Genomic DNA, 14,961 nt, shown 5'->3' with positions numbered 1-14,961 from the left:
CTCTTGCAATAAGTTAATTTATTCACAGCAACATCTGCATGAAATCCAAATGAAGATTTTACAGTAATAAAATATTCTGAATGCAAGCGTTTTTTTTTAATTTTTAAATACTTAAAATACCTTCGTATAACATACCCTAAGAGTTCTGTGTCATTTACAAATCATACATACAAATACATACATACTTACGAATCATTTAAATTCCACCCACCTTATTAGATTTAAATTAGACTACATGAGATAAACACCGCACAGCTATACTGGATTTAATTTAAACAAACACATTCAAATATACTAATGAATCTAAGCAGTATTTTTGAATAACAGTCAAAATTACAAGATGAAGAATAAAGTTATTTGGGAAAATATAGTTTCCTTGTTATTTCTTTTCCTTTATTTCAATCACAAATAAAACTAATTATTCTGTAATGGATGAAAGCCAGTAACGCCAGAAATAAATAAAAACATTTCAAGAACATGATTTATGGGGAGTTCGTATTGAGGCAAATCCCTGTCTAATTTTTAAAACTATAATTAGTTTGCATAATTTATTCAGCATAATACTATAATAATAGGCAGAAATCTTCCATTCCTGATCAAAGAATAAAAAGTAGGTTGTTTGGTTTTTTTTTTGCCTAATGCTGCTAAAGTGATGTTTCTTTTTGTGAAAGCAATGAAATCTAGACTAAATTCCCACAAAAAAATTAACTGCCAAACAGTAACTCCTTAATCTTTAAGTTCTACTGATATTGTACATTTATCCACTATCAATGAACATTTATTTATTTCTTAAAATCCAGACAGGCACCAAGCATTTCTATAAATTAATAAAAGTAGCTCCATAATGTTTCAGCTTCTGCTTGAGATAAAGGACATGTAATATATTTTCTAACTTTAAAAACTGCTTAAGTAAAAAAGATCATCCTCCCCCCAAAGCAACTAAAAGACTTTATGACAAAAAACTCTAATGAAGGAAGCAACATGTTCAAGACCTATTTTCATGTTTACTTTTTGTATGTTTTCCCATCATTTGCAACAGACCTTCCATACTCAAAAGTAAGAATATACTTTGAGTGAAGACGCTCCATTTCTTCTCCCCATGAGATGCCAATCAGCCTTTGAACTGGATAAACTATACTTCTCTTTCACTCCTCAAGAAAGTTTAACTTTGAGAAGCGCAGCTTCCCAAAATAATTACTCAGGAACATTCTTATGCTAGGTTTTCACTGCTGCCTGTTCTTTTATTGTGTATGAACATCCTCTGGGTACCAGTATTTACAGTGAATACAGAAGGATAGCAATATATTATTAAGAATTTTTATAGTGATTTTATCAATACCTGTAGGAAATGCTGCCCAAGCAATAGCAGGGGATGTCGCCTGCTTTTCACCATTTCCAAATTCATAACTCTCTGCTGCCTAGACACACAAAATAATTATTGTTACATATTTTACAGAATACTATAAATTCCTATAAAAACAGTTGAAAATAATTAAATTTCAAAATCAAGTCATGCAAATAACATACCTCAAATCCTCCAAAGTCATCATCATCCATCTTGCAACTGGTCCTGAAATATAGCAGAAATCTTGATTTAAAAACAAACAAGAAAACCCCACTAGTTAGATCCCCTTTACTCATAAAGTAACAATAAAAACTTCGTAAAGCCAAAGGTATGGTATTAGTTTTAAAGGACAGACTCAGGTAGCACAAGTCACTGTGGTCAAACCCTAAAAGCCCATCAGTATAAGGTCAAACCCTAAAAGCCCATCAGTATGAAGTAATACAATGTTCTACACTGCAGGAAAATGGGTATATTCATTGGCCAGTCTCATAAGAGTAATGTGCTGATTTTATGATCAACTAGGTGTCAACAGACAAAATGACTCATATATTTGTACTTCAGTTACATGGCAGATGACTAGAGACCGTCACTTGGATACAACTGCTACCTAGGTTAACTACGTGCTTTTGATAACTTCATCACATTCTCATTTAGAAATGAGTACTTGAATGAAAGACTGAATACCCATCTCCACAGGTTACCTGAAGACTTCCAAATTTGCAAGGTCTACAAAAGATTAGGGAACCTAAATAAAAACTTTTTCCACATAGAGGATGCTAGGTCTAGAACTGCAAGATCTCTCTTAAGAAGCACTTTCTTATTGATCAGGGTAAATGAAAATATTTGGTATTTTACAATGGAATTTGAATATCTTCAAGAGAAAAGATAAGCCCTGCCCATCGATATTGTCAAACATCTTTTGAAAGCAAGAATGTAGAAAAAGCTTTCCAAGATAGGAAAACAGGAAGATGGTACTTTAAAAGCTATCTCTATTGCTCTCAAGTATAGCAGTCAAGTCTCCAGCACCTCAACAAATGGTACTGAAAACACTAAATCACCTACTCTGGATACATATTTAAAAAAAAAAAAAGTCCAGGAAGTAGGATTTCTGACCATCAGATTCCAAAATGAAGAACTTTCTTCGTTAGTAATGAAGATGGTCCAACTTAATACAATCACGATTTACCATGTACTTCGTAGTTTTGTGTCTATGATTTAAAATATAAAAACATTTTTCATTGTTACATTGCTTTTCCAAATCAGCACTGTGATTAAATCCAAAAACATTTCTTGCTTTTCCCATCTCTTCTTAGCTGTCTGGCAACATCAGCACAAACTGCAACTTCGAAAAAGACTGTGGTGAATTTCTGGAAATTTTTCTGCTACCACAGAGGTCCTTCCCTAGGTTTCATGGAGGGGCTGATTTAGATTTTACACACTGATTAGCATTTTTGAGCTGTAGCCCTGAATTCTGTGGCATTTTGATGTATTTATAGTTAAACTGCAGTTCCTTTTACAAAAATGCAGGACAAGTACGCAACTAATGAAAGTAATTAAAGATCTATATGGCTGTTCAAGAAGGGTTATTATATGTATTAAAAAAATAAATCATTTTGATACGCGAATGAAGGACGATCCAAAAAACATTTAGTGTCTCTACAAAACAACAAAATGTTTGTAAAGTTAATTGACTTCAGTTAAAATAGACTATAGGCTGGAGACACTTCTATTACTGTGAAAGCACATGCTCAGAAACAGAGGTATTCAAAGGGTTTGGACAAAATCACCAAATTAAAGTATTAGAATGTCAGAAGGGGATAGATTCAGTTTATATCCATTGCTGAAAATCGCTACCAAGACAGATTTCAATTCAAACACACATCTTCCAAAGTTTAACAAATTAATTTCCAAGTTCTTGATGAACTTAGTTTAAAACACCACTATGACAGTGTAAGCAGATTTGGTTAAATTAAAGAAGAGTATCATCCAATATTCACACATGGTATACGAACTAAGTATCTTTTTAGGGACGGCGAGAGGTTTTATTGGTTTTGTGTTGGTTGGGTTTTTGTATTGTTTTATTTTTTAAGAAAGAAAGAAGGTAGTTGCATATTTTTCCCATCAATGTTAACCTTAACCAGTCAAACATTCACGCATTCCATTAACATTCAGAGCTTAATATAGAACTAAAAAAAAAAATAACACATGCTCACACAAATGATAGCAATGGAAGTTGTATGGACAGTACATCACTGCTAAATCATAGAATGGCTTAGGTTGGAAACAGCCTTGAAGATCATCGAGTTCCAACCCCCCTGCCATAGGCAGGGACACGTTCCACTAGACCAGGTTGCCCAAGGCCATGTCCAGCCTGGCCTTAAACACCTCCAGGGATGGGGCCTCAACAACCTCTCTGGGCAGCCTGTTCCAGTGCCTTACCACCCTCAAAGTGAAAAATTTCTTCCTAATGTTTAATCTAAACCTACTGTCTTCCAGTTTAAAGTCATTACCCCTTGTCCTATCACTACATGCCCTAGTAAAAAGTCCTTCCGTAGCCCTCCTGTAGGCCCCCTTTTGGTACTAGAAGGCGACAATAAGATGCCCTCGGAGCCTTCTCTTCTCCAGGCTGAACAGCCCCAACTCTTTCAGCCTCTCCTCATAGGACAGGTGCTCCAGCCCTCGGATCATCCTCGTGGCTCTCCTCTGGACATGCTCCAGCAGGTCCATGTCCTTGTTGGGGACTCCAGAGCTGGATGCAGTACTCTAGGTGGGGTCTCAAGAGAGTGGAGTAGAGAGGCAGAATCACCTCCTTTGACCTGCTGGCCACACTTCTGATGCAGCCCTGGATGCGGTTGGCCTTCTGGGCTGTGATCACACACTGCTAGCTCATGTTGAGCTTCTCATCAATCAGCACACCCCTCTGGGCTGCTCTTGATCCATTCTCCACCAAGCCTGTATTTGTGCTTGGGATTGCCCTGACCCAGATGTAGGACCTTGCACTTGGTCTTGTTGAACTGCATGAGGTTGGCTTGGGCCCACCTCTCCAGCTTGTCCAGGTCCCTCTGGATGTCATCCCTCCCCTCCAGCGTGTCTACCTCACCAAACAGCTTGGCATCATCAACAAACTTGCTGAGGGTACACTTTGACCCATGTCACCAGCAAGTTTGTTGAACAGTACAGGTCCCCAGTATTGACCCCTGAGGAACACTTCTCATCACTGCTGTCCACTTGCACATCAAGCCATTGACTGCAACTCTTTGAGTGCGACCATCCAGCCAGTCGTACTGTCTGTCGCATTGCTGTCTGTAGCAGACAGCAATGCACAAACAACTGAGAATGTCAATATATTCACGCTACCTACCATTAAACGTCATCCAAAACAGACTGGCGACTTATATATAGGTACTGCAAAATGCAGCATTCAAGAAGCAATCACAATCAGAGCAGTCAGCTGGAGAAAGAGAGGCTTTAGAAAAGCAAATAGGTATTTTATCTATATACTATGTGTCACATCAACAGGTCCTACAGGGTCTACCCAAAGTTACTTCAAAGGACCTCAGGAATTACTTCAAAGGACTGCAACACATTTTCTCCCCAAAGAGCAAGAAACATTATTCCCATTGTGTCAAAACTGGTTATGCCTCAACTGGAGAAAGTACATTCCATACTCAGCATTGTGTTTTAAAAAGACAAACTGAAAAGTTCAGAGGAGTGCAACAGGAATTAAAGCAATTTTGGGAAGGAACACTAGAATGGAGCCACTTTTTTTTAATTAAAAGAGGCAAAAAAAAATATCTATAAAATATGAAAAATAATGTTCTAAGAAGTGATTAAGTACTTTCATTTACTGACAGAAGGCAATAAAGGATAGAAGCCTATATAGGCAAAAGGTGTGTTAAATACTAGCGAGGATTTCCAGGAAGGCAACAAGAAAGTTTGTAAGAACCTGTGTATACGTAAAACAGAAGTAACATTTGATAGAGAAAAAGGATGTAGGGCAGAAGGAAAAAAAATGGAGACCAACTTGTTATTGAATTCAGCATCTCTATTACTACATTACATATACAGTTTTCCTAAGTCTGGTAATGATCACAGGACTATTTTGACCTAAGATTACCTTACTCCACAAATTTTAACACACACATTTCATGGCTGTAAGAGCATGATTAATCTATGAATTATTCCACGCATCATTTAAATGGAATAAAAGAGAAACAGACTCCAAGCAAGTCTCATTAGTATAAATGGTGTTTTCATCCCTAACTGCTATATCTGTTCTTAGGAGATCTCACAGGAATTCTAGGCTAAGTGATTCTCAACCAGCTACGAAGGACTGTTTGCTATTTGTCTATGCATAATATGTATTAATACATGTACACACACCTCTGTTTTCAAAAACAAAGCTAAGTTTTTAGTCCATCGAAAAGAAATCCTGATTTGTTTACATGCTTTGTTTAATATAGGGAAAAAAAATCAGAATGAAACGGGCAAACTTAGCATGTATTACAAGCAGGAAGCAAATTAGGATAGAAAGCGGGGATTAAGTCCTGAGGGATGCTGACATAAGACACTTAAACTCAAAGGCTGAGGTGTTCTTTTCAAAGACTGTTAGTGCAAGAGCTCTTACTCAGAAATGTCTTTCCAAAAAGATATTTCTTCTTGCATGAAAAGAAAGAGGTGCTTTTTGCAAGGAGAAAGGAACAGGGACACAAATACTTTTTAGGAATTGTTTAGAAAAAAATTAACTGAGCCTATTTTTAGCTAGGAATCTTTCATAGTTCTCAAAAGTACACATGGATTTAGGTGTAAAAAAATGTTTAAAATATTAAAATAATTCTTTATAAACGGAATTGATAACAACACTGAAAATATGACCAAATACATAATTTCTCAATTCCACCCCTTATTCTGGTGATGGAAATACATTTCTGATATAAATAAACAGCAGAACCAGACTAACACTTCACATCAAATTGCAACAATTTTGGGAGCAACATTTTTTAATCAATCATCTATTCCAAAAAGAGTAATCAGACTTTTCTTTCCTCACAGACTAGAAACATTTTTTGTGGCACCGGAATAGGAAAGAATACATTAGTGCTGACAATCTGCAGAAAGATTTAAAAAATAACAAACACAAAAAAAAAAAAAAAAAGAAACAACCCACAGTCTTACCATGACTAAATGTGGTCTCTTAAAATATGCCCCATACTGGAATTAAGTAACTGTAAAATTGGGCAACAAGAAGTCAACCTCAAAATTACAGATTCATAGAAATTATGGTTGGAAAGGATGCAGTAGGTCATCCAGCTCGGGCCATTTCCAAAACGTTATAGTTCTCAAGTCATGTTCTAAAAGACTTAAGCTCTCCAGTCACACGCATGTAAAAAGGAGTAAACTTTTCATGGATCATAAATATGTAAGCCACTGTATTTCTAGTAAATTTTATCGACAACTTTTTATTTACCACATCATACAATAATTTAGGCCAGAATTCAGACCTGCAGGTCATACAATCCAATCTCCTACTCAAAGCAGGGTCAACACTGCATTCAGATCATGTTGCCCAAGACTTCCTTCTCTTTGACTGATAACAATGCATGATGAATATATTCAAATACAGACAGCTGTGCATATCTGAGATCTTTGCAAGCTTTCCTACATAAAATGCAGTCACCAAAGCTTGACCACCAGCTTAACATAGGTCATGAGAACTTTGGCAAACACACTTGCCTAACAAACATATCAAAATCAAGGTTTTATACATAGGAAGTCCAGAAGCCATTCACAAGGAACAAGACAAAAAAATGTAAGCTGGCAAAATAGCCCCTCTTCCCCATTCCAATTGTTAGGAGAAGGAACGTTGTAAACCCAGTATTCTTCATATCCAAAAGGCAAAAGTGGTAGAGAGACCAAACAGTGAATTAAGAAGGATTCTTCATTTACTTAAAAATCTACCTCCGGTTAGTACGCATTCAAATTAACGAAGTCCTGATCTATTACTTGATAAATCTAATATAAATTTGCCTCAGTAATAAAGACAACTAATTTTGCGAGGTACATCCAACTGGATGATACATTACCTGGCCTGTAATTTTGAGTAAGTAGCTAACCTACTTGCAGAACTTTGTACATTTCAAAGGAACAACTTCCAGAGCATATTGCTCTTTGTTTTGTCAGAACAGTAAGTGTGGAGCTGGCTGAGGGCGGGGCTGCTGCATTTCTAGTTCTGGCAAACACTGTAGGTGGTTAACCCCTACCTATGACAACGTATCGGTTTTACTTGCATGTTTATGCTTACTAAATGACTCATTCAATGTCTTCAATCTAGGATAGGCTTATTAGCTGTTTCTTCACTGGACATAACATAGACCACATTATTTGAAGAATAAACCTTTGGTCGAAACTGCAGGCTCCAAAAAGCCTATCCAAAATAAATATGAGACTAAAAAAATAACAATAAAATAAAATTTCAAAATAAGTTATTTAGAAAGCATATATACCGGGAATACCTTTGTGATAAAGAGCAAAACAGACGATAAATTTCTGTATCACAAAGTTCTAACCAGCTCATATGCATTTTTCCTCGTGGCTCTTCTGCCAAAACTTCAAGCACCTCTTAGCAATTTTAAAACGTGAACAAACTTTCTTCTTTTTACCCAGCTGATACAGACTCGTCTCCTGATCTATATCAATTACAGCTTCAGGACAAGCATGTGGCTTCTTAACTTATACTAGCAACTAAGTCATTAATTAGAAATTTTTGATTATAGAATACACATATCCCAAAGGATACAGGCCTAAGAAAAAACAGAATATGAACATACAGCATAACGAAAGCTAAAATAAATTTAGAGCACCTGTAAAATTTTCTTAAAGAAAAAACAAAAAAACCCCAAACTTGCATTTCTCACTCCTGCTTGAGATCTCAGCACTAAAAGTAACCTGTTTAATAACGCTTAGACCATAAACAGAGGAATACTTTCCATTTATTATGGCCAGGAATTCAGTGGCATGAAAAACAATATAAACATTACCACAGACCATTATCAAAACAAAAATTAAACAATAGCTATTGGCAGATTTTTTACTACTTTTTTTTCTTTTTTTTTTTTTTTTTTTTTTTGAGACTGAGGAATTCTAACTTCCCTTTCTAGCAGTATGGCTAAATTCTTCTAGCATATCTGTCAGGTATCAATTTCTAAAAACGGTAGCTGCAATGAGGTGCTGAAATGTAGGTGATTTTTTTTTTTTCCCCTTCAAGAAGAATGAAATAATGCATTAATTCCAAATCCTTCAAATCAATGGAGACTTCAATCCTTTTAGTGTTTTATTTTTGTAACTTCCAGTTCTGTAATTTACGTCATAGCAATATCTTGTTTGGAATGAAAAGCTTCTGCAGACTTTTTTTTTTCCCCTATTAAAGCAGCTGACTATACAGTAAAATTGAATGGAAAAATTTCCTACAAAGATAGCATGATCCATGTGGTTAACATTCACTTCGCGGTTTGTTATTTAATGAACAGAGTTCACAGTCTTCTTACAGAAAAAGAGTATTCTGTATTGGTTTTAACGGGAAAGCTCTTAACAGCTCCTAAATTCTGCTTTAAATTTTTAATATTTATCATCTGTATCTGAAAATGAAAGTGTATAATTGAGCAGGGGCTAACATCACAAGACCATGAGTACATGAGACCAGAGGGAAATTTAGGACTGTCTTTCAATTTGGAAAATTAGACTGCATTCATAATTACAATAAACATGTTTTTAAAAAAAAAAAAAAAATCTTGGACATAACAAATTTTAAAACGACTTCCATAAGAAATTAAGATTTTGTGCCAAAAATATAAAAAAATAGTTCTATAAGAAGAAATCAGGCTAATTATTTCCTCAGAGAGACTTAAAATTCTTTGACTATTAAGAAATATGCTACTTCAAGTGCTCATTAATGAATTTTCAAGAGGCTATAATTTTTAATGAGATATCTTTAAGACTTCTGGCTAGAACCAAAGGTAAATATTAGGAAGACCTTTTAAGAATAAATATAAGCTTTTTATCATTTCAGAGAGTGAAATGGCCAAATAAAACTGGAAATTCAATTAAGTTTTCTATTTTTAGAAAGGGGTTTTGTGGTTCTCAATTTTTGGTTTGGGCTGTTTTGGGGTTAAAGTCTTTTTTAACCACAATACAAGGCAAACAGCTTCAAAATTTTAATAAAAAGGAGAAAAAGCAACTAATTTGGAAAGTATCATTTAATATTATTTGAACCCATGAACTGTTGGCAAATATATATAGCATCCACATCTCTATATTAAGAGATGAAAAATTTGCTTTCATACTACATTAGAAAAAGAAAGCCTAATTTTTTTTTTTTACTTGAAGTAAAGCATCTAAATCCCTATAGGAATACAAACTCATGTCTGTCTGTACACGCCAATTGTTAAAGAAGGTCATTAGATGAGGGGACTGAGAACCTGTAACACCTAAAACGCAAGGCTGAGACTGAAACAAGAGTATTTCACCTCTTCACTCAAGCAAGTGCCCTTTTATCTTTCAATCAAACAGACAATAACACCCCATACAAAATTGTTCAAGGGCTGTATGCCCTACCCCTATCATGAGATAGTGAAAATCATGCATCACCAAAATGCCAATGTTCTCCATCATGTTACAGTGTGCACTTAGTCATAATGGGCCATGTAGGAAATCCCTACCACCATGAAGCAGTATGCCTATCAGCTCCACAATGAAAGGCACAATAATATGGCAATTATTACCTGTATTTGAACACACAACAGAAGCATGCCCAATCACATATTCAAGAGACTTCAAGGTTATGGGGAAAAAGAAAAAGATGAAAACACAGAACACATCACAGCAATTAATTAAAGCCTGGGAAGTGAGGCCGGTTTGTTTCAATCCCAGTACTGACTTAATAAAGACTTACTAAATAAAATACCTTTTTATTAAAAAAAAAAAAAACAAAACACACAAACAAAAACCAACAAACACCACACTAAAAAACCACCCAAACAAACCAAAGCAAGCAGATGAAAACATCACCTATTTTACAATAGTAGTTACTTATATTACAATTGATTCGACTGAAATCTATGGGACTTTTAAGAAAAATGCAAGTCGCCCTTTGTAACTAATTCTTTTCCACAGCCCAAGTAAATCAATACAATTGAATATATTTAAGGAATCACAGAAAATATTTAGTTTGGGAAGCCTCTCAGGAGGACATCTGATGTAACCCCACCTGAAAGCACGGCCACCTTAGACACTCTATCAAGCTCTTTAAGGCCACATACAGTCAAGTTTGGCACACCTGCAAGGATTCCAGTCTAACAAGGTGACAGCAGTCAAACACTAGAGCAGATACCCAGAAACTTTTCCTATTCACATTTGTCATCTATTCATTTAACCATTTATTCTGAAGAGTCTCCAGAAAGTTTCAACACTTAGAGATGGGAACAGCACATTAAGGAACATGACAGTCAAAGTCAAGGATTGATTTACACAAAATAGAATATGTAAAATAAATGTCAATAGTTAAAACTTTTCTATTAATTCCTACAGTGAATTTAAGAATGAAAAGAAAAACAAAAAAAAAGCCCACACCCACCACCCCTCAAAACAACCAATAACAAAATTTATTTTACCACTTAGTCCTTTTCTCAGGAGACCCCTGGACCAAAAGATCCCGATCCTGTGAGAAGCATGTAAGATTTTATATCCTATGATATGGTATTTCATACCTAGCTTCAGGAGTAATTTGGAAATAACACTACTTACATGTAACAGTGCTGTATGTAATAGAACAGTAGCAGCAAAAGCTGTAGCATTTGTACCAGTTTCACATAACAAGAACATCTCATGCAATCTGCAAGGCTTCTATAACTGCCTTTCCCACTTTTATTTAAAAAGCCTTTTTAGAACAAACCACAGCATATTATTAAACACCAATAAACATACCTTTTATAAGCATCATAAAGTGGCAAAATTTTCAACAACTGCATAAACAAAACAAACACAAACAAAACTTATCTTTTAGCTGAATAAAGTCCTTATTAAAGAAATAAGAGTAAAAATAGTTTACTAATCATATCTTCATCCTAAAGGTACTGAGCTAATATGAGCAAAAATCTCCACACAAAATATGTATTAAGATAATCTGAAAAATCAGTTCCACAAAAAATTCTTGGTTTAGAACTCTTTTAGTCCTCTTCTCCAGCATATGCTTTTGGCTTTTTTAAACAGTGCTTAAGGCAGGATAAAGCAATACAGTGCAAATGCCAAGTCCATTTCACCTCCCTAGTTCAGATACAGCTTCACAAGAAAGAAAACGAGTCCCATTTTTACCCAGAAGAAGAAAAGGGGCTCTGATAGCTCCTACAGAGAAGGCAGGTACTGGTTTTCAAATTCATCTAAGACTTAGGAGAGAAAAAAAAACACCATAGCCTTGTGTGGAAAATGTATTCAAGAACTGGCAATTCCTCAGACATATCCTAGAAGAAACTAACATCAGAAAACTACCAAAACCATGTTCTCTGAAATCTGGTCTCTGAAAAGTTATTAAGAAACGTATTTCTAAAAGGTACGGTGCATTGAAAGAATTTAGAATGGTGTTCTGTGAGTGACAAAGAACAAAAGGATACACACTGTGAGCAAAAGAAATTACTAGTGGGGGATAAAAGGTTCAATATTAGATAGAAACTATATGACTTTCACTCATTTTTCCTGAACTCTACATGTATGTAAAAATCACCAAATACATGGTGTGCATTTATGTATAGAAAAGAATGAATATAAATTGGGAGAGAAGTGCTTTCTCCTAGATCAAAAGGTGAGAACCCTAGAGCCAACATCTAAACTACTACTCTGCTTATGATTCAGAAATAATTGCCGAGGTTGACTTCAGAGTATTTCCTGAGGTAGAGTTCTACCACATGCATGTAGCATTTTTGTTTCTATACCAGACCACAACCCATGGACCACATGGGGATTCCATGCATAAACATAAGTACTCAGAGGATAACATTATTCAGAAGAAAAAGCTTTGCAAGTATCATAGTGGTATTTCAGCACATATTTTCAATTAAAAGGCTGAAGAGAGAAAAGGTCTGTATACTTTGGCTTCCAAATGTCTTGGTCACTGAGATCTATCTATGGCCAGCAAAAAAACCCCAAAAAACAAACTCTAAAAAAAACAAATATGGATTTCATTCCAGAGGGTTACCTATTGGCATAAGTAATTATAGTAATACATGTACTTCTTCACTGAGGATCTTCTTTACATTTTTTGCCCATGATTCCTTGTCAGCTTGTCCCAACTTTAAGAATTTTCAACTTAGAAAATACCAACTTTTTCATTCTAGATATTCAAAGATGAGTTCAAATGAAACCTTATCAACTCCAGCAGAAGCATCATATTACCATATTATTCAGCTTATTTCTTTGTCTCCAGAAGACACTTTCTCAAGACTTAATTCTAACAGCCTCAGTAACTCAAGATTTTATAGAAAGTTCTTCCAAGGTCTTCAGTTTTCACCATAAATGGCTTCTTGTCACCAGAACACGGAAAGACTTTTTTGTTTCATTACAAAAATAAAGAATCACACAGTTAACTAATTTTTAAATTTCTCTAATGGCCCTCTATAAACTTTCTCTAGCACAAATATATTTTTCCTTCAAAAGCCACACACAAAGTGTACATAAACTGAGAAGCCTGAAAAAGGTAATACAATTCAAACATATTATGCTTTCTGGAGGAAAATCCTCCCACCTCACCAAGCCTTCTTCCCATCTGCCCCCAAAAAAACCCTCAAAAAGTAGTCTGAATTAAACTGGAATTAACATTTTTGTTATGCAAATCTAGGCAATACAATATATCTATAAATAATCAACATCAAGTCCAGATCAACAATCTCTGTAACCCGTATTCAGAACAATGATAATCAGAAGCCCTGGAAATTAGTTTGTATTCTACAAAAAAAGGTAAGAAAAGTGTGACTTGTCATCTGCTAACTAGGTCACAAAGATCAGACACCAACAGCCCTGCAAATGCCTGAGCAAAAGTGATCACAGTAGTGTTTAAAGTCAGCAAGAAGAGGCTTGAATATTTGAACAATAACCATTAATACCCTATACTTACACTCAATAATAATAAACCCAATGCATTTAACAATTAAAAGTTCCAGGTAACTACTATAATTTTCTTCAGAGACTTCAAGAAAAAATTTACATGAATGGACAACTTCAGCTAATGCAGTCATTTGCTAAAATATCACATTGTTAAAAAAATATTAACAGAAAAATCATAACAATTTTTAATGATTTTCCTTCACTCATAATGAGTAGTAAATACGTTAGGCTACTTCTATAATCAAACTACTATTTTCCCAGGACAAATATTGCTGAGTGCACAACTTATATGGAAAATTATTATCATAAACATTCCATTAAATAAGAACAAAGAAAATGTCTTTTTTTAATCCAAAATGCCAGGATAATTTTAAGAAATTCAAGCCTAGTGCATTTACTGAGAGCAGCTCAGAACACAGCCTGGCTGTCTGTCACCAGGATACTGAATGGGAGGTGCAGTCTGCCAGAAGACTATAACTAAATTCAACTCTGCAAACTGTTGGTCTTCTTTCACCCTTCCCTCACTTTTTTATTTAGCATTTGGTTCTATAATTCAAACCTAGTGGAGGAACCAGGATTGGATTAATAAGCAAGAACTATACAGTAGCCCCTGCTGTAACAAAGACAGTGCTAATGTTCCATCCCTCATCAGTTTTACTAACTTCAGATGTTCCATAGTAATTTATAGTTTAACCAGGTTAAATACAGATGTGTGCATTTTTCCATGGGATCCAGTACTGGCATACAATTAAATACATTTTCAGTTTTTTTAAATAAAAACTCTTATTTATTATCTAAACATCTAAACTAGGTGCTGTAATCAGATCACAGTGTATTTTATGCTATGAGATTTAAACAATTTAAGAATAACTGCTACCTGAAGGTGACCATTTAAAACAAAAACATGCTGTGTTTTTGGAACAACTTTGTTAACTTCCTTCTTTTTTTAAGAAAAACAATTCAGGCATGTTAGAATGATAATTACTTCATTTCTAAGTGTGTGTTTCACATATACCATGTAGATCAGCAGTAATAAAAAGTTACTTAAATTTTTTTGTAACTGTTTTTGAGGACTCTTGCTACTCAATATTCTTTACTAAACTTTGATATGCATCCATTTTACTAAAACATGTCTTTAATACAGTTCACATCACAATAACTGGATAAATTAACTTCCTTAATCCTTCTAAACACAGTCTGGAATACATTAAGACAATCCATCAGGCCAGTATCTTTACCCTTGTAAAAATATTTTGAAACCTTTTACTGATAAATTCATTTTCTAACAGTATTACCCTTGGCCCCTTTCAAATGCATGACAAAGGTGGTTTACTTCTAAAAGTGTGCACTGAAAGTATTAAGGATTTATATTATATATTTTCTGCTTGCTATAATTAAAAAAAAAAAAAAAAACACACAAAAAACCAAGTAAACCAGTCATAGCTGCTCAACTGTGAGCATACCCCTGG

General features: G+C 34.9%; 1 protein-coding gene across 1 annotated transcript in view; it reads right to left on the bottom strand.

Annotated features, from left to right (window-relative positions):
- Positions 1 to 14,961, bottom strand: part of CCDC91 (coiled-coil domain containing 91) — a 166,947-nt gene that overhangs the window by 138,912 nt on the left and 13,074 nt on the right. Inside the window, 2 exon segments of the mRNA XM_082495865.1 lie at positions 1,340 to 1,418; positions 1,528 to 1,570. Coding sequence (XP_082351991.1) covers positions 1,340 to 1,418; positions 1,528 to 1,557 — 109 coding nt within the window. The 5' untranslated portion in view covers positions 1,558 to 1,570.

The sequence above is a fragment of the Vanellus vanellus genome, assembly GCF_965231255.1.
Source record: "Vanellus vanellus genome assembly, chromosome: 1".
Lineage (NCBI taxonomy): Eukaryota > Metazoa > Chordata > Aves > Charadriiformes > Charadriidae > Vanellus > Vanellus vanellus.
Note: the sequence above shows the minus strand (reverse complement) of the source record. Positions and strands in the feature narration are given on the sequence as shown.